Consider the following 27695-nt stretch of genomic DNA (forward strand, 5'->3'; position numbering starts at 1 on the left):
ACTCAGGGCAGCCAACTTGAAACCAAACATGCTTCCCAGAGCAGACTGGGGCTGAAGGTGCTTGCCTTTTCTTCCTTCAGAGTCAAAATCTCACCCTGCGTCCTCCGACCTGAGAACCCATTTCAGGGTTCTCCGTCTCCCACTTCAGGTTCAACCCCCTCACGATTCCTAGTCTTTCAAAGAACTCTCTTGGGCTGGGGTGGGGGATGGGTGTGACTTCGAAGGGCAGCACAGGGGAGATCTTTGTGGTGATCAACAGTTCTGTATCTTGTTTGTGGTGGTGGTTCCACGAATCTTACACAGGTGATAAAATGACACGGAACTACACACACACACACACACACACACACAGCACCAATGCCAGTTTCCCAGTTTTGATACTATACTGTAATTATGGAAGATGCAACCATTGGGGGGAACTGGGTGAAGGATACTCAGATTTCTCTGGACTATCTTTGCAACTCCCTATAAGTCTACAGTTATTGCAAAATAAAAAGTTAAATAAAAGTGTCTTCTTTAAGCAAGAAAACATTTTAAAAAGTGCTTCAAATTGGGGTGTTTGTGATGGGTGGGTCCTCTGAAGCACTGTGCGGTCATGCCTGGGTTTACCTGTGATACCCTCTCTCCAGCTCTCTGGATCCTGGTGTCACCCTTCATTAATCACCCTCTCCAAGGCCTTGACATCCCCCCTCTCGAGTACATGTTTGAAAGAGAAGCTTGCAGAGGGCAATGCTTACCAACGAAAGCATCGTTGGTGGTACCATGGGACTTGTAACGCCCGGTGGGAGCTCTAACAGGCAGTGGGAGTCAGGTGGGTACCCCTATCCCTCGCAGTTGCGAACGTGGCCCCAGCTTCCGCCTCTCCCATCAGAGGTCCCCCTGACTGTAGCCCATTTTCCTTCCCGGTGAGGAGCGGGAGAGGGGATTGCGGGGCAGTGGCAGTGCTGTGGGGACTCCGTTTCCCTTCTTGTCATTGTTTTCCTTTTATTTCAGTTAGAGGCACACGCACACACACTGCACTCACACACACACAAGCTGCGGTACCAACGTCATCCACTGGAGAGTCTCTGAGCTGCAGGGTGGGCGGGGCAGGGTGTGTGGCTGCCCCTTCTCGTCTCTGGGCTCAGGAGGCCAGGGTGGTGCTGTGCTTGGGGACCCAGTGTCACACGGGGGGTGGAGACTTAAGCGCTGGCCTTCTTGCCGCCGCCGGGGCTGCCTACCCTCCCGTCCAGCCGGCTGTAGGGCTCGAAGGCCGAGGAGCCCAGTTCGTAGCCAGCAGGCAGGTCCAGGAGCGGGGCGGTGCAGAAGCAGAGGGCTGGCGGAGGGGGCGGCAGCGGGGGCGACGCTGAGGCTGAGGTCAGCGGGGTGAGGTGCGGGGACGAGTTCCTGGGGTCACCCAAGGAGGCGCCCCTGTGGCTGGCAGGCAGGCGCGGCGGGCCGGGGGTCAGCGTCAGAAGGCTGGGGGCGCTGGGCGGGGACAGCAGCCGGCCCTGCTCCAGCAGCCGCAGGATGTCGGGGGTGGCGAAGGCCTTGGAGGCCGAGGAGGACGCCCGCTTCTCCAGGTCTCTGCTCTGATCTTTCTTCTGCTTGGTGCGGCGGTTCTGGAACCAGACCTTCACCTTGGGGTGGAGCAAGGGGAGGGGTGTCAGCGAGGGAGAGGGGACAGGCAGAGCAAAGTGGCGACGGGGGGGTGGGGGTGGGGGCGAGCAAAGAAAGGGGCAGGGGAGTGGGGAGGGGGGAGCAGGGGTGCAGTGAGAGAGGAAAGAAGAGTAATCAGACTGTCATTAAGATCTTCCCACAATCAGGCTGACTGGGGGAACTGATAAGAGACACTGGCCCCCCAAATCATGGGCACCCCTCCACTGCTACGCTGACCCTAGGATGGAGGGGTGGATCGGCAGCTGGAGGGTGGAGGTGGGAGGGCACAGATGAGTTCCCCTCTTGGCCCGCACTCCTTCCACTCTTAGCCACCCCCCTCCTCCTGTCTCGGCCCCCATGCTGCCTCTGAAGGGAGCTCCCTAGCCCATCTGGCCATCCCCCTGTTTGAAACTCTCAGCAGTTCCCTCCTACCCCATCACCTATAAGGGCTTCTCAACGTGACACCAAGTGTAAGAAGATGTGTCAGGATGGTGAGGGACACTTCCAACGGCCACACACCCAAAGCTGGGGACATCCTAAATGAAGCCACCAACCAAAGGGAAGAGACCTTTTTCAAGGCCTTTGAGAGGAGGAGAACTTGCCCTCTGCCAGCACCCGGCACCCGGCACCCAGCACCCAGCAGTCCAACCCCATCCTAGTCTGTAGAAGGAAAGGAAGGCTGGGGGTTGGGGAGGAGCTCAGTGGTCAGTTCTGCGGGCCCCCTGACAGTGATGGGATTTTCTCCCTTCTCTGGGAAGGACAGGGTGCTCCCCCCAGGAAGCAGGTTTTGGGTCCTGAATCACTTGCAGGACCTGGAAATGCCTGAGAGAAGGAGAGACTGACAGTTGCTCCTCAGCTGGAAAACATGTCAATCACTGCAGCACCGAGACCCGTGTCCCCAGGAGCACAGAGGCTGGTTCTGCCTCTGGCCCACAGGCTGGCAGCTGGCTGGCCAGCTGTGCCAGCAGGACCAGGAGGGACCACGGAGTGGAGGGCCCAGAAAGAAAAGCATGGGGAGACCCGCTGTTTCCCTCCAACCTCAGAGGACATAAGGGAAGCTGCAACTCATGTAGTCCCGGGTGAAGGAGAGGTGGAGAGGAGGAGGCTGGCCTGGGCAGGGTGAGCGCAGAGCTAAGGCTGCCTGGGGCCATGCCTGACATGCCACCTGTGGGAGCAACTGCCCCTCTAGCAAAGACCTCCAGCCATGAGGCTCTTCAGGCCAGAAGGTGCCACTCTCCTTGCCCTCCTACCCTGGGGGAGGTTGCTGGTGGGTGAGGGTGACAGGTGGCTCAGAGCACACTCCCTTCTAGCGGCTGTGATGGGAGGGGCTCTTCCCCTGCAGGTCCCTCCAGCAGTGAGTCAGGCCTGTTCTGAGTGGGCGAAGGGGGAGGGAAGAAAAGATTTGAAACAGATGTGAGTTGGGTGTTTTAAACGGGATTGCATTGAGTTTCAATAACTGAAAGTGACCAGGGAGTTCCGGGATCTACTTGACGTTGATTGCTGCATTCACTCACTCACTCATCATTCAGCAGATAGGTATTGAGTGCCCACTCTGTGCCAGGCGCTGTTCTAGGCGGGCGGAATCAGCAGTGCACGAAGCCGAGCAAATCCTTGCCGTGTGGAGTGGACACACGGGAGAGGGGGAGATAGAAGATAAACAACCAATAAAAACAAACAGGCGTGGCTGTCGGGTGGCAGTAAGTGCTTTGAGCAGCGTCTCTCAAATTATTCGTGGTGAGGAACCACTTTTTATTTAAGTTTCCAATCTGTCGTGGACCAATACTTTTGTAAACTACAATTAAAATGAGTTACTAGAAAAATTGCTGTGTGTATTTCTAAACACGTATTCTCCATTTCTGTACTTAACTTGGCATGCACAGATAACAGTGTGTGGGCTGCCACTTTGGAGGCACAATAAGGAGGGGAGAGGCGGGGAGGTGACTATCTTATCGGTGGGGTGGCAAACACAGCACCTCTGAAGAGGTGACATTTGAAGGTGTTATGGGTAAGGGATGGCCGAGGAAGATTCAACCAAGTCTGGCTGAAGGAAGTGACTATTAGTTACTCTGGAATTTGATTGCTCCAGGAAGTGGCCCCACCAGACCCGTGGGGACCGTGGCTCTGCGTGTCACTGCAATCCTTTCCCCTGCTGCGAAGCCTCCTGGGTTCTCGGCCAGGCTAGCGCCTACCTCAGGCCAGGCACCACCCCCAAGCACCCCTGAGTCTCAGTTTCTCATCTCTATAATGAGGATAAAGATATCTGGGCTGGACTTCCCTGGTGGCACAGTGGTTAAGAATCCGCCTGCCAATGCAGGGGACACGGGTTCGAGCCCTGGACTGGGAAGATCCCACATGCCGCGGAGCAACTAAGCCTGTGTGCCACAGCTACTGACCCTGCGAGCCACAAATACTGAGCCCATGAGCCACAATCTACTGAAGCCTGTGCGCTTAGACGTGTTCCACAACAAGAGAAGCCACCGCAATGAGAAGTCCGCGCACCGCAATGAGAAGTCCGCGCACCACAAAGAAGAGCTGTGCAGCAATGAAGACCCAACGCAGCCAAAAAACAAAACAAAACAAAAAACCTGGGCTGTGGCAGGGATCAAATAGGCAATCCCTGTAGAGGGCTTAGCCTGGCCCACACTCAGTGTGAGGTATCGTTTATTGCTCACTTTCTCTGTTCCTACTTCTGAACTAGAGGGAGAGGACAGACGCAGAAGTCATGGCTCCTTGCCTCGGGAATCTGAGGATGTAGTGGAGAGTGGCACTGACCGCTCCCAGCAGACGGAGGGCAAGTAGGTACAAAGGGAGTGGCAGTAACAGGGGTGCCACCAATGATGAGGGAAGATTTCACCAGTGATCTCCTACCCATCCAGTCCTGCTGCAGCTCTGGGTGTAACAGAGAGGGGAGGGCATGCCTAGAACAGCACCTGGTACATAGCAGGCATTCAATAATATATTCACCCCAAAGTATGGGTGAATATACTGAGAATTCCACAAAATTCTAGCCATATAAACTTGGGCAAGTTAATTAGCCTCTCTGAGGCTCAGCTTTCTGAACTGGGGATAATATTACCCATAAAGTCATCTTTTTTTTTTTTTAATTTTTTGGCCATGCCACATGGCATGTGGGATCTTAGTTCCCTGCACCCCCTGCGTTGGAAGTGCGGAGTCTTTTTTTTTTTTTTTTTTGCGGTACGCGGGCCTCTCACTGCTGTGGCCTCTCCCGTTGCGGAGCACAGGCTCCGGACGCGCAGGCTCAGCGGCCATGGCTCACGGGCCCAGCCGCTCCGTGGCATGAGGGATCTTCCGGGACCAGGGCACGAATCCGTGTCCCCTGCATCGGCAGGCGGACTCTCAACCGCTGCGCCACCAGGGAAGCCCGGAAGTGCGGGGTCTTAATCACTGGACCACCAGGGAAGCCCTGAAAGTCATCTTTTTATAAAGATTAGAAGAGCTAATGAATGTGCCTGCTTTACATTTTGAGCATGTGATTTAATTTCTGTGTGCCTCAGTTTCCTTCTCTTTAACGTAAAAATAATAAAGCGCCATTCTGGTGTACTGAAAAAACACACCTGGTCTTTGTACCTGGTTCTTGGCCCAGAGCTTTTTGTCATCCATAACCAGTTCCTTCTGAGCACACCTGAGTTTATGCTAATAAGGTGACTCAGGGTGGACCCCTAGTTTCAGAATGGGGGTTGGTGGCAGAAAGACTAGACCTGTGACTAGAGGGTTGGAACTTTCAGCCCCACCCCTCCAGGTAGCGGAGGGGGCTGGAGACTGGGTTATAAAGTCTCTTGAACAATGAGGATCGCTCCATGAACTCTCCCCACTATACCTGGCTCTATGCATCTCTTCCATCTGCCTATTTCTGAGTTGTATTCTTTATAATCAATCCGTATCTGTGAGTCATTCTAGGAAATTATCAAGCCTAAGGAGGGGGATGTGGGAACCCCCCATTTGTAGCTGGTCAGAAGTATGGGTGGCCCTGGGACTTGCTACTGGCATCTGATGTGGGACTGTCCCATGAGGCTGAGCCCTTAACCTGTAGTTAGGAGTTAGGGTCAGAACTGAATGGAGTTGCATTGCTGAAAACCCAGCTGGTATTGGAGAATTGGTTGCTGTTGGTGTGGGAGAACACCACACATTTAATGTGGGAAGTGGTGTCAGAAGAAAAACTGCACACCTATCCCACGAGGCTGTGGTGAAGACTAAACCAGTGAGAACACATCTAGCACTTAGAACAGTGCTTGGTGCACAGAAGCTCTCAGTAAGTGTTAGTTACACTGTAAATTACCTGCAAAACCCCAGGACTGGGGAAAGAAGGAGGAGGGTTGTAAGCAATAATCAGTTAGTCGAGGATTCACTGAGGGCCCACTGGGTGCCCAGCTGTGTGCTGGGCTCCCCAGGGAGGGCTGAGGAGCAGATGTGGCTTTCAAATACATTCTTGCTTTTGGGAAGTGCATACTGGTTGGTGCCCACCACATCACACACACACACACACACACACACACACACACACACACTTTTACAGGTCAAGCCATGTGGAATAGGTCTTGCAGCAAAGTCAAGAAGGCTTAGGGAAGGCTTCCTGGGGGAGAAGGGGCTTGGCCTTGACCTTCAAGGGCAGATAAATGTAGCCTGTACTGCAGGCAGGGCAGGGGAAGGATGAGCGCTGAGAAGGAGCTTCTGGCCTGGGCATCTGAGGTGCCCTTGGAAAGAAAGTTTCAGGGGAGAGTTTGGGGGTAAAGCTAGGCAACGCAGAGGGAAATTAGGGCAAAGAGGAGGGGTGACTCTGTGCCTAGACCTCAGGGTCTGAGGGGGTCTCCCTGACTCTCCACCTGGAGCTCTGGCCCCGCCTGGCCACTGCAGGCCCCCTGAACACAGCCTGGTTTCCAGCCCCAGTGACTCAGCTGGACGAGGGCCCAGCTGCCCCAGGCCATTTCCCGGGTTGTTTGGGGCTCTACAGGGGCAGGTGGAGGAAAACAGTCCAGGCGCAGATGCCCCGGCCTGCAGGACAGCAGCTGCTCCCAGCTGCCCATGATCCTGACCTCACTGCCGCGGGACGGCGGTACCAAGGCCAGGGCCAGGGCGGCAGCGGGCGGTGCTCGGAGAGCCTCACAGGTCCTCTGGCAGCTTTCCCCAGACTGTCTGCTTCCTTCTCCTCTCCTTCCTCTCCCCTTCCCTTCATGTGTCCTGGTTTGGCCCTTTCCATACATTTATTGACTGACCTCCCTCGCTGTTTACCTGTAGCTGGACTTAGAGTGTCTAAGTCTTTTTTGACAAGCTCCAGAGTGGTTACCCAGTTTACAGGCAGCATAAAGAGGTCGGGCTGCTTGTCTAAATCCTGCTTCTGGAACTTAGTCGTTATATGACCTTGGACAGAACCTCTCCTGATCTGTAAAATGGGATAATATTGGTAGCTACATCATAGGGTTGTTGGGAGGGATTAGTAAACTAACAACTAACTTAGAACAGTGCCTTAGCACAGTAAGTACTGGGGAAGTATTTTTGGGTTGGCCAAAAATTTCGTTCAGGTTTTTCCCTAAGATGTTATGGAGAAACCGAACGAACTTATTGGCCAACCCAATACTATTAGTAGTACTATTACTATTATTATTATTTAGCTCTATTACCAGCTTGAAATACCTCCATTCACATAGAGTAGGTGCTCAGTGCTATGTGCTAAGCCCTTCCTGGGTGAAGGGGGCATTCAGACCCCTTCTCTCCAACAGGAGGTTTAGAGGCACACTGGGATGAAGGGAGGATGGGAAAAGGCCCAGAATGGGGAAATGAGAGGTCCCGAGCCCAATTTTGTAATGCCTCATCTCGCCGCTGAATCTTTGCTCCCAGCAAGCCCACCCTCACCATGCCTTCCTGCAGGCTCCCTCCTGCACCAACAGACACCCCCCGGCAACTTGAATGACCCTTCCTCCCATTCCCATACTCCACTGGAAGTAGCACCTGATACATTCAGAAGCCCCACCCCCACCCCGACTCCCTCACCCACACCCTGTTGGCATATACCAACTTTCTCTTGTCAGCACTATATTTATTTGCTCTGGTTTATCTGTAACTTTAAGCCCTCCCCTAGTACATGTCTGAACTCCAAAGCTGGGTCTCCGAGCAGCAGCCCACAGGCCTCACACCCCAAGGACTTCCCCGGGCTGCCAGGGCAGGGATGGAGTGGCCTGGCCCTGCCCTTTTACCTGGGTCTCCGAGAGGTTCAGCTGACGGGCCAGCTCAGTGCGCTCACGGCCCACCACATACTGGCAGCGCTGGAACTCCATCTCCAGGCGGTACAGCTGCTCAGCTGTGAAGGATGTGCGGCTCCGCTTGGGCCGGTCCAGGTCCAGGCCCTTGGGCAGGACAATTTCCCGGATGGTTCCTTTGGCATCTGCAGGGGTCATGAAAAGAGGCAAGTTAGTTCACTAGTTAAGGATTTAAGCCCCCAATGAGGATCTTAATGAGAGGCAGCATAATCTGATGGGGAGCTCCTCATGTCTGGGCCTGGCTGTGTGACCTCTGATAAGTTGTTTACCCTCTCTGGGCCTTACCTCCTTAATCACCCAATGCAGTATGTTGTATCTAATGTATGTATGCGAATGGGCCTCAGCACAAATGTCAGGTCTATCATCATAGCCTGGTCAGAAAGGACTCAGTCTGACCCAGTCAGGATTGTCTTCCCTTAGCAGAATAAGCAAAAAATGGAAAGAGAAATACCAAGTCCTCAAGTGCAGAGGAAAAGATGGATTAGAATTGGATATGATCAATCAGGTAAGGCTTACCAGAGGAAATGTCCAGAGCCAGGTCTTAAGCCCTGTGTGTGTGTGTGTGTGTGTGTGTGTGTGTGTGTGTGTGTGTGTGTGTGTCTAGTGTGTATGGGTGCAGTCTCTGTCCACAGACCCTCCTGGGGTCCATGAAGAGGCTTGCTGGTGTGGGGTAGAGCTGGGATCCCCAAGAGGAGCCCGAGGACCATTGCCACTGTATCAAGCTTCTGGGGTGCCTTTGAGAGGGGAAACTTCTGCCACTCCTCGTGTGCCTAGTTCTGTTCAGCAGGGCCACCCTCCTGGGCCCTGGTCCGATGCCCTCCATGCATGGGGTTTCTAATATTTTTTATTTATTTATTTTTGTGGTACGCGGGCCTCTCACTGTTGTGGCCTCTCGCGTTGTGGAGCACAGGCTCTGGATGCGCAGGCCCAGCAGCCATGGCTCACGGGCCCAGCCGCTCCGCGGCAGGTGGGATCTTCCTGGACCGGGGCACGAACCCGTGTCCCCTGCGAGCCTACTTAGGAAACGTTGAAAAATCTGTAGCCCACATTCACCATATGGTCCCACTGAAAGAACTCAGCAAAAGCAAATTTTCTTGGGGTGGGGGGTTTTATATATATATACACACATCAGCTTTCAGTATAGGGGCAAAGATGATCCACGTCTGAACCACATACACTGATGGCTTGAAATCTAGTTATTAGAAAAGTTTTATGTCAAAAATTAAAGTGTGGAAATATGCAGCATCATATTCTGTAGGATTTACCAAACCTCTCCCAACACGTGCTGTTAATAACGATAAAGCTAAACTAAGAGTAATTTACTGTTACACAGGAAGGTGAGTGTCACTGGGAAACTTACCAACTCAAGGCAGCACTTGTTACCAAGCACAGGTAACAAAGCAAACCTCCAAGCTTGCAGGAACTCTGCCCATCTCCAGGGGGCATGCACAGTGGAAGTTTGCAATGCGGTCAGAAGCGTTAAGTGGCTGTGGCCACTCATAATAATAGCTGACATCTCTGCAATGCTTGCTCTGGGCCAGGCACCATTTTAAGCACTTAAACTTTGCGCATGTCTCAGTGAAGTTGGAACTGTTATTATCCCCATTTTACAGATGGGGAAATGGAGGAACAAATTTTAAGTCACTTACCCAAGTTCATACTGACAGTGTTTAATAAGGTCTAGAAACACCCTCATTTTACTTGATGAATACCCTCTTTTAGTAATCCTTAGTGATTCAATTGATAGGTTATAGTGAAGAAAACTTTTGTCATGGGTAGAAAATGGAATCTTCTGAACGTGTTCATCATTGCCCTGGAAGATGTAGGAAAGGAATTGCATTTGGGATGTGCTGTTTGTTAAGAGGCTGCTTCTGAGCCACAGGACTGTAAAGCCTACTTTCAGAATCCCTACTCTAGAGGGTGAACCTGAGACCTCTCCCTCCAAGTCCCTCAGTGTATTTTATGAGACCGGTTCTTCCTGCCTCCTGCTAGGGCCAGTTAATGTTCACTCCTCCGGGGTGCACTTCAGCTCTTCATGGGCTCCTAGCTCGAAGGTCCTGCCCCCGATCTCAGAGGTTCGAGCACCTTCGTGTTCTCAGTCAGCCTTCGGGGAGAAGGTGAGCCTGGGTGGGGGACAGAGTCATGGCCCAGAGGCTGCCCTCCCCCACCACTGGGCTAGTCTTGCCAGGGCGCTGGGCAGAGCACAGCACACGGAAGGGCGCCCTGCTCTTGGAGGCTTGGTAGAACCATAGGCCTTTGGGGACAACTCAAGCTTCCCCTCACCCCGATACTTTCTACATTTTAAAATAGTGGCATAATATTTGTGATCCCATTGTGACTGGGTCCCCTTTGCACAGGTTATACTGTCTACAACTGTGAAACCAGTCTCAGAACTTTCCTCACAACACTCAAGTGAGCCCAGCTCCACAGACACTGATTTTATTAAAAGTGTCTTGGGGGGTGGTGTGAACAGGAGACAGGGTGAGGGGTATCATACGTGGTGCTGGAAGCTTCATATCCTCTTCCGGGTAAGCCTCCTGGAGCCCACCTGAAGCTCTGAGCCTGTGCTCCTGACCACTGAGGTCAAACCATATAGCGCCCCCCCTTTCCTCTTTGTAGAGGAGCTAAGAGGAGCATTCCTGCCTTGGGGAGCAGACAAGGGCAGCCCTCCTCCTCAGGGCCAGGAGAGGCAGGAGCATGGAACAAAGGCACCTCAGACTGGTCCCCAGATATCCAAACAGGCCCTACAAATCAGCACATGAAAGAATGTTCAACATCACTAGCCATTAGGGGAAAACAAATGAAAACCAGGAGAAATACGTATCAGAGTAGCAAAAATTAAAAGACTGAGGGGCTTCCCTGGTGGCGCAGTGGTTAAGAATCTGCCTGCCAATGCAGGAGACAGGGGTTCGAGCCCTGGTCTGGGAAGATCCCACATGCCACGGAGCAACAAAGCCCGTGCACCACAACCACTGAAGCCTGTGCACCACAACTACTGAAGCCCGCGTGCCTAGAGCCCGTGCTCTGCAACAAGAGAAGCCACTGCAATGAGAAGCCCACACACCACAGCGAAGAGTAGCCCCCGCTCGCCGCAACAGGAGAAAGCCTGCATGCAGCAACGAAGACCCAACACAGCCAAAAAAAAAAAAAGTCAAGTTTTATGTTACGTGAATTGCATCTCAATTTAAAAAAAAAGGGTGCCAATAGGCTGGTGAGGATGCCAAGAAACTAGGTCTCTCATTCCTTGCTGGTGGGAATGTAAAATGGTGCAGCCACTCTGGAAACTGACCTGGTAGTTTAACCTATATTAACCACCCCGTGACCTCATTCCTGGGCGTTTATCCCAGAGAAACGAAATCTTAGGTTCACATCAAAATCTACAGGGAGTTGTTCATAGTAGCGTTATTTGTGGTAGCTCCCAAATGGAAACAATCCAGATGTCCCTCAACAGGTGAATGGACAAACAAACCGTGGGACCACAATCGCTATTGATAGACACAACAAATTGGATACATCTCCAGGGAAATTATACTGAGTGAAAAAAGCCAAGGCAGTCCTTCAGATTACGTACTGTATGATTCCATGTATATTACATTATCAAAATGACAAAGTTCCAGAAGTGGAGAACAGATCTGTGCTTGCCAGGGGTTAGGGAAGGGAGGCTGTGACTATATAGGGGTTTCTTGGTGGTGACAGAACAGTTCTGTATCTGATTGGGGTGGTGGTTATATGGATCTACAACTGTGATAAAATGTCATAGTACTATATACAAAGAAAAAAGTGCATGCAAAAAATGGGTGAAATCTGAAGGTCAGTGGTCTAGTTAATTACATTGTACTAGTGTCAATTTCCAGATTTTGATCATTATTTTAGTTACATAGGACGTGACCATTGTGAGAAGCTAGGTTGTAGATACATGGGATTTCCTTACCATTTTTGCAACTTCTTGTGATTCTCCAGCTACTTCAAAATAAAACATTAACAACAACAACAACAACAAAACATGCCATGAAGCTAGAATGTTGTTTTGTCACAGAAAATGACAAATCCATTAGTGGAAAGAATACAATAGTGTTTCCCCAAATGCCTTTGCATTTCACTTGTGGTTTGTAAGATGATTTAAAATGGTACATAAATAAACCTTTGTCATTTCAAAAGATATGCACTTATTTTAGGGTTTACTAGAAAAAATTTAAATCTATGATTTTATGCTTAGCATGAAGCTAAAGTAGGTATTTCATTTTAAAATATATTATGCTAAAATATTAAGTAAATAAATGAAACATGGATACAATAGAAATAGTAAAGTTGGTATTCAAATAACTGAATATTGGGAAACAAAATGGAATAAGGAATACAAAATAGAGCCATGTACATATAGTGACAGAGTTTATGATAAAGGGAACATTCTATATGGGGACAGGTTGGTCTAGTCTATCAGTGGAGTTAAGTAGATTGATGACCATAAATTATCCGTTTGGAATAAAATCAAGTTAACTTCACATCTCATGCCATAAAGAACAATGTTTCAAATGGATTAGAGAGCAAATCATAGACTATAATATGATAAAGGGATTAAAAGAAAATATAGGAGGCTATTTTTAGAATCCTAAGCTTGGGAAGAGCTTTCCAAGCAAAATGCAAACCTGGACTGTAAAGGAAAAATAAAGGATGTATTTGACTACATTAAAGCTAAAAACTTTTGTATGACAAAGGCACCAAAACCAAGATAAAATATGAAAGACAGAATTGAAGAAAATCTTTTTTTAAAAGGCAAAGAAATAATATCCAGGTATATAAAATGCAATTATGAATACACAATTTTTTTAAAAAGGGCAATAGTCTAACAGCAAAAATGGTCAAGTAATTTATGTGAGCCATTCACAGAAAAGATATCCAAATGGCCAATAAATATATGAAAAAATGAGCACAGCTTCACAGTAATCAGGATAATGCAAGTTCAAGCAACAATGGATAATCATTTATCTCCCTTAAGGTTGGAAAGACATTAGCAGATGATTAATAAAGCAATGATGCGCTGTTGGGGAACACACTCCCATTCACTGCTGGTAGAACCATAAATTGTCACAACGTTTAAGGCTGCATTTGTCAAGTTTAAAGATGCACACAACTACTGCCCCAGCAATTTTAGTTTAGTAGGTATTTATCCAGAAAAGCACAGGCTCACGTGCTCCAAGGTATATATAAGAATGTTTGCTGAAGCATTGTTCAAAATGTTGAAAATTCGAAAGCATCCTGAGTGTTCCCTGTAAGGGAAATGGCTGAACAAACTGTGGTACATTTATACCATTCATATTTTATAAAATGCCATGTAGCAATGTAAAAGAATGAGGCAATATCTATATGAACTGACATTAAGTGAAAGAAAGTAAGTAGTACTACCCCATTTATGTAAATAAAACAACTGTGTCTATTCAACCATTCAACATAAATTTAATAAGTGCCTACTATGTGCCAAATAGTATTCTCAGGTCTGAGGATACAGAAATGGGCAAAATTGACAAGGTCCCTGTTCCCATAGACCTTGTGTAAGGGAGAAAGACAGATGATAAATTTAAAAACGAACATGAAAGGTACTGATACATGCTGTGAAGAAAATAAAACAAGATAAGGGGATATTACTGATCCTCTCCAAATAGCTAACATACAAGAGTCATAGTGTGTGGGACTTCCCTGGTGGCGCAGTGGTTAAGAATCCACCTGCCAATGCAGGGGATGTGGGTTTGATCCCTGGTCGGGGAAGATCCCAAATGTCGCGGAGCAAATAAGCCGGTGCGCCACAACTACTGAGCCTGTGCTCTAGAGCTTGTGAGCCACAACTACTGAGCCTGTGTGCTGCAACTACCGAAGCACGTGCGCCTAGAGCCTGAGCACTGCAATGAAGAGTAGCCCCCGCTCACCACAACTAGAGAAAACACGAGTGCAGCAACGAAGACCCGAGGCAGACAAAAAAAAATAAAGAGTCATAGTGTGTGTTTTTGTATTTGCTATTTTAGCCAGGAGTGGCAGAGAAGGCCACTCATCAAAGTCAAGTTAATGTATAAGCCATGAATGCTGTTCGCCAGTGTTTTCAATTCCTTCCAGGCACGTGGTAGGGTTGCACTGATTTTCTGCCCTTTGCAATCAGATGTGGCCATATAATTTGTTTTAGTCAAGAGGAAAGGATGCAGGCACTTTCAGGAGAACACGTCAAAAGCTGGCTCGTGATTTGCCACACTGCCTTCGCCCTACTGTGATAGTCATAGAGGCAGGAGCCAAGCTGAAGCTTGGGTTTCTGAGTACCAAGACCAGCCCCTGCCCACTTGTGATGGACTTATCAAGTGAGTTAGAAATATACTTGTGTTTTGTTAAACCTCTGAAGTTTTGGGTTGTCTCTGCAGCAAAATCTAGTCCATCCTACTGACAGAGCCCCCTTTCCGGAATTGTTCCTTTTCTAGGTGGGGTTGCGGGGGAAGCACCAGGAAGGAGGGGCAGCTTAACTGCAGAGCCTCTTTGTGGGTAGGGTCTTGTTAGGGTGAATTGCGTTAAGTCTAACTGGAATGAAGGCTGAGTTTTGCTGTCTTTCAGATCTCCTCAAAGAGAGGTGAGCCCTAGGGGTAGAGGGGAGAGTGAGTTCCATCCAAAGAGCCTTTGCATGGGAGAGGTGATGACCCCTGCTTGATAACAGATAGCTAATGCTCTTGACCTCCAGGACCAAAAATTACCCTCTCCACCTACCTCTCCCAATAGACCCCCTCAAAGTCCTACCCGACTTCATCCAGGTAGCACCCAGGTAGTTCCTTTGCATGATAAGCTGTTAACATGCTGATTTTTTTTTTTTTTTGGCTGCATTGGGTCTTCGTTGATGTGCACGAGCTTTCTCTATTTGCAAGGAGCGGGGCTACTCTTTGAGAAGCGCAGGCTTCTCATTGCAGTGACTTCTCTTGTTGCGGAGCACGGGCTCTAGGTGCATGGGTTCCAGTAGTTGTGGCACACGGGCTCACTAGTTGTGGCTCACGGGCTCTAGAGCACAGGCTCAGTAGTTGTGGCGCACGGGCTTAGTTGCTCCGTGGCATGTGGGACCTTCCCAGACCAGGGATCGAACCCGTGTCCCCAGCATTGGCAGGCGGATTCTTAACCACTGTGCCACCAGGGAAGTCCTGTGCTGATTTTTAAGTGTGACAAGGTCCTTCCTGCCTTAACAAACATAATGTGATCACTATAAAAATTCCTTATAAAAAATTCATTCTCAAGTTTATTGGGAAAATTAAAAATGGAAGAATAGTTGAGAAAAAATGTAAAGAATGAGGAGAGAATACTTGTATTACCATTACAGCAAAATATATTACATATCTACAGCAACTAAAATGGTATGATGATGACACAAGAGTTATGAAGGAAATCCATGCCTATATGAGGAATTGGTATATTATCAAGATATTTCAAGTTAGTTGGAGGAAAGACGAGATTATTAAAGACCTGGCTTTTGGACGATTAGCTCATTATCTGGAATAAAGTAACTTATCTCACACTGCATGCAAAAATATACACAAGATGGATTAAAACTTTAGATGTAAAAAACAAAGCTCTAAAAATGGAATAAAAACTCTGAAGAATTTAAAAAAATAAATGGCAGATTTGAGTTCCTAGAAATAAAAGCTTCTGCAGGATGAGCGACAGTTAAAAGACAAGTGACGGATTGGGAGAAAATGTTAATGATACATGCATAACAGTCTTAATGTCTAGTACACATACAGCCTCTATAGTCTAATAAATAAAGTCAAGCAGTCCAGTGGGAAACTTAACAAATTAAACGAAAGGGTTATTCAGAGGAGAAGAAATACTAATGGCTAAAATATATGAAAAAATACTCAAGCTCAGAGGGACTTAGAGAAAATGAAAGTTAGAACAGCAATGAGATAATTTTTTTTCAGATACCATATTTTATTTATCAGGCTGGGAAAGTTGTGCTGGCAAAGGTGAGGGAAAATAGGTTTTTTTCAAGCTCTATTGGTGAGAATGCAAATTAATACAAAATAAGCTTTTCTTGGAGGGTCATTTCACAATGCCTAGCTAAATTAAAAAATGCATAGTTCCTTTGTTTCAGAAATTTTATAGAGGTTTCTACCCCTGAGAAATATTGGTGTACTTTCATAAAGATTGACTCACTGTTTGTAGCAGTTTGTAAGAGGACAAAAAAAAAAAAAAAAAGGAAAAAGCTGAATGTTTATCAACAGGAATACTGTTGATAAAGTCACAGTATAGTCTTGCCTTTGGCTGTTATATAGACATTAACAAGAATGAGGTACATCTCCATACACTGACCTGAACGGATGTCCATTAAATCCTGCTACGTGAAAACAACAAGTACATGTGTACAAACCCAGTTTTATAAAGAACAAAAGGGAAAACTAAACTTTGTGTGTGTGCGTGCTTGTACCTACGTAGAATTAAGTCTGGCAGGTAGAACACCTCTCTTTTCTGCTTGCTCTGTGGAGTGGGAGCTGGTCTGGGAGAGAAGATTTCTCCCATCTTACTTTTTTTTTTTTGGTACGCGGGCCTCTCACTGTTGTGGCCTCTCCCGTTGCGGAGCACAGGCTCCGGACGCGCAGGCTCAGCGGCCATGCCTCACGGGCCCAGCCTCTTTGCCGCACGTGGGATCTTCCCGGACCGGGGCACGAACCCGTGTCCCCTGCATCGGCAGGCGGACTCTCAACCACTGCGCCACCAGGGAAGCCCCTCTCCCATCTTACTTTATGCACTTCTGTGAAGAGACTATTTTAGCAGTGTGCAAAAATATCCCACTTTTGTAATATATAACTTACATAATTATGTTTTTCAATTACTAGGGAAAGTTTGGGAGGTTACGTCTTGGGAGTGGAAGTGTATCGTATGAGGGAAATGAAAAATTTTCAACTTTCACATGATTTCAGCATGGATTAGGTTTGTAATTAAAGGGTCTTTTACACAATACTGAGCAGAGTTCCCTGTGCTATACACTAGGTCCTTGTTGGTTATCCATTTTAAATATAGCAGTGTGTACGTGTCAATCTCAAACTCCCTAATATTTGCTCAATAATATGTAACAACCTAAAGGGGAAAATAATTTGAAGAAGAATAGGTACGTGTATGTGTATAACTGAATCACTTTGCTGAACACCTGAAACTAACACATTGTTAATCAACTATACTCCAATATAAAATAAAAAATTTTAAAAATGGATATTTTATACTTCAAAAATGAAGAGACATTAGAAAGAAAAATAAAAGATAAATTATAAACTCAAAAATTGTAATGTATACTGAATTTTTTGTAACAAAATTTAAGAGTATTGTATTATAAATATATATAACATATACATTATATATAATATATATAATATTGTTACCTTTTGTTGGAGAAGAATTTTCTAGTTGAGAACGAAAATGTAGAAGCCCAAAAGGAAATGACCATGAGATGTGATTAAAGTTTAAATTTGAGTTCAGAAAACCCCCCAACTCACAGCAAAGTCAAAAAAAAAAGAAAAAGAAAAAGAAAAAGATCTGGGGATGTTTGCAACACGTCACAGAAAAAGGGATCATTTCCCTTTTATAAAATATTTTAAAATATGTATATGTTTGTATGTTTACATATGCTACATATATGTTATATGTTTACATAAGTATATTTATATAACATATATTGATATATAAATATGTATAAATAATGTTTACTACTATAAGAAAACAATGAGCAAACCAATAGAGAAATGGCTAAGTATATGAATGAAAAATTCACAGAAGAGGAAATAAAAATGAAAAATAAGTATATGAAAATATGTTTAACCTCACTAGTAATTAAAAACGCCAAATAAAATAAGATTTTTTTTCACTTGAAAAGATTTTACTCTAAAAGATTGAGTATATCCTGGGTTGGGAGGATGTGGAGAAATGGCACATTTATATACAATTTCTGCGAGTATAAATTTGTACATTTTTGGCATTTAGAAATAACAATCACAGTTTTAAGCATATATACTTGTATTTTAAAATTTCACTTCTAGGACTTTATCCTGTAATTATATGCATACCAGACATATGTGAAATGATGTTTATAATTTAAAATTTTTTATCATGAGAAATTTCAAACATACAAAATGAGAGAGAATAGTATAATGAATTCTGATATACCTATCCCTCAACTTCAACAATTATAAACTCAGGAATAGTCCCATTCCTTCTATATCCCTGTAATTTTAAGCAAGTCCCAGACATCATATCATTTCATCCAGAAACATTTTTATACGTATCTCTAAAGACTCCTTTAAAAAAGCAATCACAATACTATTGTCACAATTAGAAACATTAACAACCATTTCTTAATATAATAAAATGTCTCATCTGTTTACATATTTTTCACATTGTCTCATGAGACTTTAAAAAAAATCTGTTCAAATTAGGATACAAAGATGTTCACTGAAGCATTGTTTGTAAGTGTGAAAAACTAGAACCAATGTAAATATCCATCAACAAGGGACTGGTTAAATAAAAGTTTATTATATCTGCATAATGTAGTACTATGCAGCTGTTAAAAATAATGAGGCAGTTCTAGACAGAAAGATGTTTATTAAATGAAGAAAAGCAGTTTGCCAAAATTCTCACTTTTGTAATATATAATTTACATATTTATGTTTTCCAATTACTAGGGAAAGTTTGGGAGATTGCATATTGGGAGTAGAAGTGTATTATGTGGAGGAAATGAAGAACTTTCCATTTTTACATGATACAGCAAAACAGCACAGATTGGTTTGTAATTAGAAAGATATTTTGTATTTCAGAAAACAAGACATCAGAAACAAAATTAGAGAACAATTTATAAACTAAAAAAACAATTGCAACATATACTGAAAGCAATGAGCTACCGTCCATAATACAGAATTTCTACAAATCAGTAAGGAAAGGAATATTTGAAAATTAAAATGGTCAAATGAAATGAATTAATAGATAGCAGAAGAAATACAACTGGCCAATAAAAATGAAAAAATGCTCAACTTCACTAATAATCAAAGAAATAAAAATTAAAATGTCGGTGAGGTACCTCTTAGCAAAGGTATGTAAGATATACAATGTCCAATATGGGGAAAGGGCAAAGGCGGGGGTATAAATTGCTAAACATTTTTTTCCCCTGGAAGAACAACTTAACATCTATCGAGATACAAAGTGTGAACTGTGATAGCAAGATTTGGGGATACAAGCACGTTCAGGCGTTGCTGGGCAGTGGGTGGGTACCATCTTATGGAGGGCTCCTGGGCACTGTCTTTCAAATTACAAATACAGATACTCTTTGACCCAGTAACCTACTTTCAGGAACTTCTCTGACAGATATACTCACACATGTGGAAATGACCAAGGAACAAGCTGATTTATTGCAGCATTGTATATAGTAACAGAAGATAAGAAAAAAGCTAAATGTCTGCCATTAGGGCACGGGTTATATAATATACATTATGGTCCATCCAGTCTCTATAAATGGAATACTATGCATCTGCAAAAAAACTAACAAGAAGTTCTTAACATCCCAAGATACACTGGTAAGTGAAAATAACAAGGTGCAGAAAAATATATAGAGATGTCACCATATGAGTAAAAAACAAAAGGAAAAAAGGTAATATAGCTGCACTGACTTGCATAAGCATAGAAATTATTTCGAAGAACATAGTGGAAAGCAGTAAGTAATGGCTGCCTTTGAGCCAGGTGGGAACTGAAGGATGGGGGACACGGATGGGAGAGAGATTATTCACTGTGTGCTTAAAACAACTTTTTGATATTTGAATCAAAGGAAATAGTTACTATTTTAAAATTAAAGGAAACACATTAAAAAAATTTTTAGTGTGTGTAAACCTTTTGAAGCAGCAATTCCACTGCTCGGAATTTATCCTTTGGAAACACTCAAGGGCACAAAGACCCGGGCACTGAGAGCTCATTTCGCAATCTCCCAAACCTTCCCGAGTAATTGAAAAATAATAAATATGTAAGTTATATATTACAAAAGTAAGATTTTTTGTAGACTACTTTTTTATTTGATAAACTTTATTTAATAAATATCTTTGTATCTAGGGCTTCCCTGGTGGCGCAGTGGTTGAGAGTCGACACCGTGCCCCGGTCCGGGAGGATCCCACATGCCGCGTAGTGGCTAGGCCCGTGAGCTATGGCCGCTGAGCCTGCGCGTCCGGAGCCTGTGCTTCGCAACGGGAGAGGCCACAACAGTGAGAGGCCCACGTACCGCAAAAAAACATACAAACAAACAAAAAATCTTTGTATCTGGAAGTGCTCTAACCACTGCATAAAGCAGATATAATAAAATTTAATTTAACCAATCCCTTGTTGATGGATATTCAGGTTGGTTCTACTTTTTCACAGTTACAAACAATGCTTCCCTGTACCAGGGACAAATAACAGGAACGTCCTCCCAGAGGATAGGAGAATCCGGCATTCCCCCACCAGAGGAGTACTGTACAGTCACGGAACTGTGTGCAACGGGCCAAAGAGGTGATCCCTGCGGACTGTATTTTTTTTTAAATGGTAAATCGCAAGACAGCTTATGTAATATGATTCCGCTTTCGCTACTGTCTGTATAGGAGAGCGAGGAAACCTCCTGAAACACACCTGAAACTGGGTATGCTGGCTTCTACCACTTCGGTTTGTTTGTTTTTACCTTGAGCACGTATTACTTTTTGAATTTAATTTCTCTATCTTCCTGTCTACATCGTGAGCGTGGCCATTACATTCTCGCGGGGGGTCCTCCACCCGCCGCGCCCTGGCTCCCCGCAGCTCCGCCGTGGGCGGCGGGACAAGCAAAACACAGAACAAACCGTGACTTTAAATACCCGGTTATTTCAAGCTCCAACAGAGGACTGGGGACGTGTGAATTGGGCGGGGAGGAGGAGCGCGGATTTATCTAGTTATTTACCTGGTTGGCTTTGCGGGTGGAACCTCACCCTAAGCAGCTGCAGAGAGCCGGGAGACTCACTACCGCCCTTTCGGCCCTGTGCTTCCCTCGGCCTCCTGCTCCTCTAGGAGGCCTCCCCGGCCCTGGGGATCCAAGGAACCAGTAAAACAAACCATATTTGAACTTCTTCAGGTTTTGTATTTCAGTGGTTCCCAAGTTGAGGATTGCACGAAATTACAGAAACATGGCGTCGTCAACTTTATATTTTAACAGTTATTCTGTGCTCTGGCGTCATCACCATTTCATGTAAGGAACGACTCTGTAACGTCAAAAAATAAGGTCATTTCACAACAGATGTTCTTCCCAGGGAGGGGCGTTGCGGCCTCCTACCTCGTGAAACACGAGATGTGGATGGTTTCGCCTCCTCTCATTCGTTCGGCAAATATTTACCGAGTGCCTACTGTATGTGTACGGAACGCGTCTGGGGAGATCGCGTGGGTTTGGCGAGTGCGGTGACGACCTCCTACGTGGTCCCCGCGGGGCATCAAGGGAACCGGGCTCCGGCGCCCGCTTCCCTTGAGTTTAGCGCCGACATCGCTCCCTCGCCACCCGGGCCCCGCCGCCGGGGCGGGTCAGGACCCCGGCAAGTCCCCGCTTGCGAGGCAGTCTCTCGGTTGGTAAGCTGAGCACCTGCAGCCCCACCGCGTCGGTCTGGCACGTAGTAGGTACTCATTAATGTTTGTGGAATGAAATCAACTATCAAGCAAAGGGCAAGATCACGGGAGAACGTGGGAGAGTTGGTTCGGGGGATTTTACTAGGCCTGGGGGCAGGGGTGGCAAGCAGCATCCCACGGTCGCCCCCATCCCCCGGCCGCGCTCGAAGCCCTGGCTTTTCCGGGTCCGCCCACTCCCCGGCTCTGTAGGCCAGATTCGGTCCTGGCACTGCCACCTCTTTCCGTAGTGTCCACTGCCACCCCGGCACCCCTAGCCGAGACCCTCCAACCTCCCTCCTGGATGGGCGCGGGGTGTGGGGCAAACCAAGCGCACTGACCAGCCCTGGTCCCGGGGATCCCTGGGCAGGCCTACTCTGCCTCGGCGTCCTCTGTCAGAGATGTTCAAACTGGGGTACGCAACTCCGCGGACGCACGGAGAGCAATCCGCTACCCGCTTTCCGAGGAGAGTCAAGCCGATCTTTAGTTTATATTAAGCAAACAGGAAATAAAAGGCAAAATTCACATGCTTTTCTCTATCCCGCCCCCGCCGGCCCCACGCCCACTTAAAGTACAAATCAAAGCAACTGCTAACTGAGAGGGAGCTCGCGTTGTTTACTACGGCCCCAGACTTGAGTCCGGCATAAATGAGGAAAGAGCGTAGGGCCAACAGGAGCCTTAGAAGCCCTCTGTCGCCACGGGGGGTGCACAGTGTGCGGAGACCCAATCTGTTTGGTGTCACCGTACAAAGGCCCAGGGACACACGCTGCTGCAGTCCGTTCCCTCCCCTCCAGTTCCGAGTACCTACATGCAGTCCCAGCCTCCCTGCCCGGCTGGGTCACCTGTGGGCCACCTGGGAGCTCAGACCTTTCAGGTGTGAGTGTGTGAGCGCGCGCGCGCGCGCGCGCGCGCGGGATGCGGCAGCGGGTCCACTGGCACCCGAGTTCAAGAGCCCACCCAGGGCGGCAGCAAGAGCTGAGAACACAAGGAGCCGCCAAACGCCCTGCACAGTTCCCTGAAAATGAAACGGTGCACGCAAGACACACCAACAAGACGATGCATTTGGTCTGCTTCTGCTTGTGTGTGTTGGGGGTGGGGTGGGGGCATGGATATAAAGGAGAAAAATAAAGAGCAAAAATGAAAGGGCCCAGCACAGACCCGCCCGAGAATGTGGGTCCTTCTGCCAAAAACAAGGCATAAACATAAAACAAATACAATCCCAGGAAAATATAAAAGAAACCTAATACCTGCCACAAGCCCCCAAACTAAAACTAAAACCAAAAACCCCAAAATGCAATCCCCTGCATGAATCATTTAAACCTTTTAACCACTGCCTGGTGGGCTGGTCCTGGGTTATCGCCTCTCTTAGCAGACTTATACTGAGGCTATAGTCCCGAGGTCCGGTGTCTGGAGGGCCCAGGTGCTGGGACTCGCAATCCAGTGCTCCTTCCAATACAACACTCTGCCTCACCGACTCCACTGCCAAAATACCCCATCAGGAAGATGGCAGGTGTGCCCTTGTGGAGCTGCCACAACCTGCCGGGAGAGGACTGATAGGTCTGGGCGGAGTCCTCCTAGGTCCAGGGGCTGCTGTAAATTCAAGTAGAAAGGGAGGCGACGCTGGTCAACGCTGAGCCCAGCCCTGGCTGCAGAAGGGGGTTGTCTGTTCCCATGGGTCGATACTAGCTCAAGCCCCGGAAGGCTTGGCCCCTTGCCCAGCGTCCTCAGACATGTCTGCAGCATCCGTCCAGTGCCCTGCCTGGTGTACACCATTGTGCTGTGTTTTGACCCATGCATTTCTGCAGCGCGGGTCCATCACTGCACTCGGATTCTCAGGGGGCTGCAACACCACTAAATTCAATGACCCCCTGCCGCAAACCCACATCCACAGAGAGAATTGTTCAGCCACAGCCAGAGGCCCTGGACTTCCTGTGTCCTCCCACATCCCCAGCCACTGCTCACACACACCAGGCTCCCAGATGAAAGCATTTCCGCTCGTGGGTGTCGGTGCTATGGGGTGAGGGGGTAGCCATTCACTCAGTCAAAGGATTCCACAGTTTTCCTGTCTCCCTGCTCCCAGACAGAGGGGTGCTGAGCCAGGCCCGGAGTGCCGCAGGCCTCAAGGTGCGGGAGTGCCCGGCCGGCAGCCTCTAAATCCTGCTCCACTCAGGCCAAGGTGGCAGCACAGAGTTGGTGAGGCCCGATTGGGGTTTTGAGACTGGCAGGTCAGAGGGACGCTTTGGGTGAGCTGGGACCAGCGCTAGGCATTGTTCGTAACATCTGCTGGGTGGGGTGACGCTGGCAGGCAGCCATTTCCGGCTCTCTCCAGAGGGGTTGTTGAATTCGACTCTCGATTAACTTGCGAATCACGTAGGTGCATCTGAGTGTGCGTAGACTGTGGGGTTTGGGAGTTCTGGGGGGAGAGTTGTCCCACCTCTTCTGATTGCAGGGATCCCGGCTCAACCGAAAAAGCCATAGCGCCCAAGGCTGCAGCTAACTTAGAGCCATGGCTCTCCTTCCATCTGCTTCCTGCCCACGCCTTGTCCTTTCCAAACATAAAACAAAAGGATCTCCCACCCCTTCCCCTCATCAGTCAACGGGGCTGTGCAAGCAGAGGTGTGGGGCAGCCTAGGCGGCTCTAAAGTCCCCGTGGAAGCCTAGCTGTGTCCCCGGTGGGGTGTGTGGGGTGCCTGTTGTGTGTACGTCCGTCATCCCAGTGGCCTTGTTCGTGCCCATGTGTGGCACGAAGCAGCCTCCATGTTGAGGCAGGGGATGCAGCAAGGTCAGCCTCCCTGGCTCCCTGACCCACATTTTGCAGAGGCAGGGAAACGTGAGTGATTGGTGGAGCAAGGGTTCCTCAAAGGGGATGCGGGGGGCCGCACTGCGTGGTCTGCAAGGTGGCACTGGGCCTCCTTTCATTAGCCGGTCCTTGACCCCTTGGCCGTTCACCTCCCAACACTTAACACAGCCTCTGGGCCCAGGGGGTGCAGTTGGGGAGGCCTCTGAGGAAGTAGGCCCACTGCCTGAAGCAGTTTGAGTCTCCTGAGTTCTCTCCCCTTTCATTCAATGGAATATTTATGGAGATCCTGTCGGTTGGTTGCAGTTTTATAGACACCATCTCTGACCCTTAGCATAGCCCTTGTAGGGAAGCACTATGCTTTCTTTGTACAGATGAGGAAACTGGGGCACGGAGAGGCAAAGACACTAGTTCAAGTTCAAAGGGCTGTAGTAAGGCCTGTATTGCAAGCCAACTTCACTTAATTCCAGCACCAGGCTTTCCTCTTCTTCCCCTGCACCTTGGGACTCCCCCAGCAGATCTGCTACCCTGGGGTAGAGCCCTCAAGGGAGCAAGTGCTGAGTGGAAAAGAGACAGAAAGAAAGACCCAGAGAGAGTGGGGCTCTTTCCCAGAATCTTCACCCCACCAGCAACCTGACAGCTGAGATGCTAACCGCCTACCTCCCCCCTTTTTATGGTTTCCTCCAAGGGTACTTAGGGAGGATGTGTCCTTGGAAGTCAAGGGTAAACTGTACTCTTCGCTTAGAGCATACTGGAGGGACATTCAGCCAGGGGCCAAGATGCTGCAGACTTCCCTTCACCAGTGCAGGGCCTTTCATCTGTCAGAGCCTCTGCCCTGGGCCCAGTGGGGCTGGAGTGACACAGGTGACCCTGGCTAGGAGGGATTAGCGGTAAATGAGGTCCCTGGTATCTCAGGCCTGTAATAACCTCCTTGTCATTAAATGGAAAGGACAGAGGGATTTAGGAGGGCCCTGTTTACCTTTTATTTCTTTTAGGTGCATAAATACCTCCTCTGTGCTCTATTTCCATTATGCTGTATAAGTGTAATGGCGCTGCTGTATTGCCTACACGCATTTGCAAAAGTACACCTGCCAATGCACACAAGCTGCCCCACATACAGTAGGGGGTCCATCTCTTCCTGGCTGTGGGTTGCTCCTAGAGTGGGTGGTCTCTTGGAGGGTAATTTTTTACTCCTACCTTTTGTGAGTCTACACCTAGGAGTTATTATTATTATTTTTTTACCTAGGATTTATTTGACTGACATCTATACACAAAATCTATTCGATCTACATGTGGAGTTAGTAGAGCAGAAGGGATGGTAGGTGGACACAGAACTCACAATTGTCCAGGCAGAAGGAAATGACTATCCATAGATGGAGTATGAGGTGGTGAGTGTCCTGCAGGGACTTGAGGTCCTAAATTTGGGAGTGTGGGCTTAAGGGGCTGATTTCTCTGTTTCTGGAAGCCCTGCAGATTTCCTTAATGGAACTCCAAGCTGGCTGCTAACACCTTGTACCCAGGACATCCCACAGTCTATGGAATGAGATCTAATTTAATCCCAGGTGCCCAACAGGTCCACATACCTGTTGGAATCCCTGTTGGGCGGGGACCACCTCCCCATACCCTGTCCTTTGACCACCTCCCCATACCGTCCTTTGACCCAAGCCTGACCCAGAACAGTGCTGGGTGACCATACCTGGCCTGGAGTTTCCTGTGTTTTCTGAAGACCAGGGTCCCTGAGTCTGTGTCCAAGATGGTCATCCGTCAACTTCACATTGGGCCGCCTCCATGCTCTACCTTAGCCCCTTTGCCCAGAGCCACCCAAACCCAGCGGCTGTGCCCGACCAGGCCAAGGTGTCCCAGTCTGCGTGTGGGTAGCTCCCACACAGCCCAGCCCAGATCAGACAAACTCGGGGTCCTAGCGCTGGAGCGAGCTCGAGCCAGTGTCAGTCAGGCTGGTTTCCCTTCCCTAGGCGGTGGCCGAGGAAATCAGCTCTGGCTGATTTCTTTCTAGGCCCTTAGGCTTGCAGGAGAGGTGCTCAAAAAGAAGGGGCAAGAAAAAGGCAGCGGGAGGAAGCCGGGAGCGAGTTGGAGGAGGAGGCCGGGGCAGCCGTTACTCTCGAGTGGCCTCTTCTAGGCGCTGGGTCTCCCGGTCCTGGGACTCCGGGATGATGGGGGAACAGACCTCAGGCTCCGACCACGGCCTACGGACGGGCTGAAGGCAAGACTCTGGGATTCCCTTTCTTCTCCCATCTCGCTAGGCCAGGCCCGGGTCCGGCTAAAGGCGAGCCTAGAGCTTCGCGTGAGGCTGTCTTTGGGGGCCGGGGTAGCCTCAGCCTCGCGGCGAGGAAGCCAGGCAGAGCTGGGCACTCGGACGCTTGCAGGAAGGGAATGCGAGCTCGGCGGAGAGAAATGGCCAGGAAAGAAGAGAGGAGGGCGAAAGGTGAGGGAGAACGGGAGAGACGCAAAAGGCCCGGCCGGGAGAAGGCCGCGCCGAGAGCCGGCTGCGCCCAGGCGCCGCGAGGAAGTGGGAACCGAGAAAGCGAAGCCCAGGCGGGCGACCGGGGCGCACGCCGCCCTCCGCGTCCCGGCACCCTCTCCCGGGAGCAGCCCGGTGCGTCTGCGTGGCTGGGAACGGGAAACAGGGCTGGGCAGGGGTCGGGGAGCGCCCCAGCTGCTGAGCGGAGCCTGGCCTCTTCCTCCCGCGGTTCCGGACGCTGGTGCCTCCTCGTCCTGACCCCGCAAAGCGCTCGTGACGCTTTTCTCCGCACCCGCCGCGAGGGCCGCGGGGCGGGGACTCGGCTCTCTGCATCCCGCACTCGCAACTCCGCCCCCGCCACAGTAACCCGCCCGGATGGGCCTGGGAAGCTGAGAATCGTAAGGCGGTGAAATGGGGATTTCTTCGGTACCGGGCGCCGCTTTGTCCCCTGCACTCAGCTCGCTGTCCAGCACACAATAGACGCTCAAAACAATGTTTGCTGAATGAATGACTGAATGATGACTGTCTGAATGAATATATGAATTGGGAGGTGGAGGATGCAGGAAGGTCGGAGGCGCCAGTAGGGGATGGGAGGGGCGTCCGGTGGGCCAGGGCTTCGAGCTGTCCTCTTACCTCGCACCAGGATGCGGCGGCAGTGGTCTGCCTCTCCGAGCCCCGGCTGCCCGTCGCTCTCGGCGCCGCTCTCCCTGGAGCCCGCGGGGCTGGAGGCGGAGGTCCCGGCAGTCTCCTTTGGGCTGCGGCCGCAGGCATCAGCACTCGAGTCCTCCGCTCCGCCGCGGTCCCCGCCGCGCCCGCTCCGCGACTCCCGGCGTGAGGTGCCGCGGTCGCACTCGGCGCCCCCATCGCCCAT

The 27695-nt window shown here is 48.8% G+C and overlaps 1 protein-coding gene across 1 annotated transcript; it reads right to left on the reverse strand.

The window, feature by feature from the left end:
* Positions 1–1181: 1181 nt before the first annotated feature.
* Positions 1182–27695, reverse strand: VAX2 (ventral anterior homeobox 2). The gene is made up of 3 exons (XM_004277044.1): positions 27458–27695; positions 7848–8035; positions 1182–1619 (listed from the first exon to the last, which is right to left on the reverse strand). The coding sequence occupies exons 1-3, from the start codon at positions 27693–27695 to the stop codon at positions 1182–1184; spliced, it is 864 nt and encodes a 287-aa protein (XP_004277092.1).

The sequence above is a fragment of the Orcinus orca genome, chromosome 13 (genome assembly GCF_937001465.1).
Source record: "Orcinus orca chromosome 13, mOrcOrc1.1, whole genome shotgun sequence".
In the NCBI taxonomy this organism is placed as follows: domain Eukaryota; kingdom Metazoa; phylum Chordata; class Mammalia; order Artiodactyla; family Delphinidae; genus Orcinus; species Orcinus orca.

Bases quoted from the DNA above. Each gene is read 5' to 3' on its own strand.
- VAX2 (XM_004277044.1), bottom strand. From the start codon at position 27,695: ATGGGCGATGGGGGCGCCGAGTGCGACCGCGGCACCTCACGCCGGGAG. The intron at 8,036-27,457 runs GTAAGAGGACAG...TGACCCCTGCAG, and splicing joins CCGCCGCATCCTGGTGCGAG to ATGCCAAAGGAACCATCCGG. The intron at 1,620-7,847 runs GTAAAAGGGCAG...CTCCACCCCAAG, and splicing joins TGAACCTCTCGGAGACCCAG to GTGAAGGTCTGGTTCCAGAA.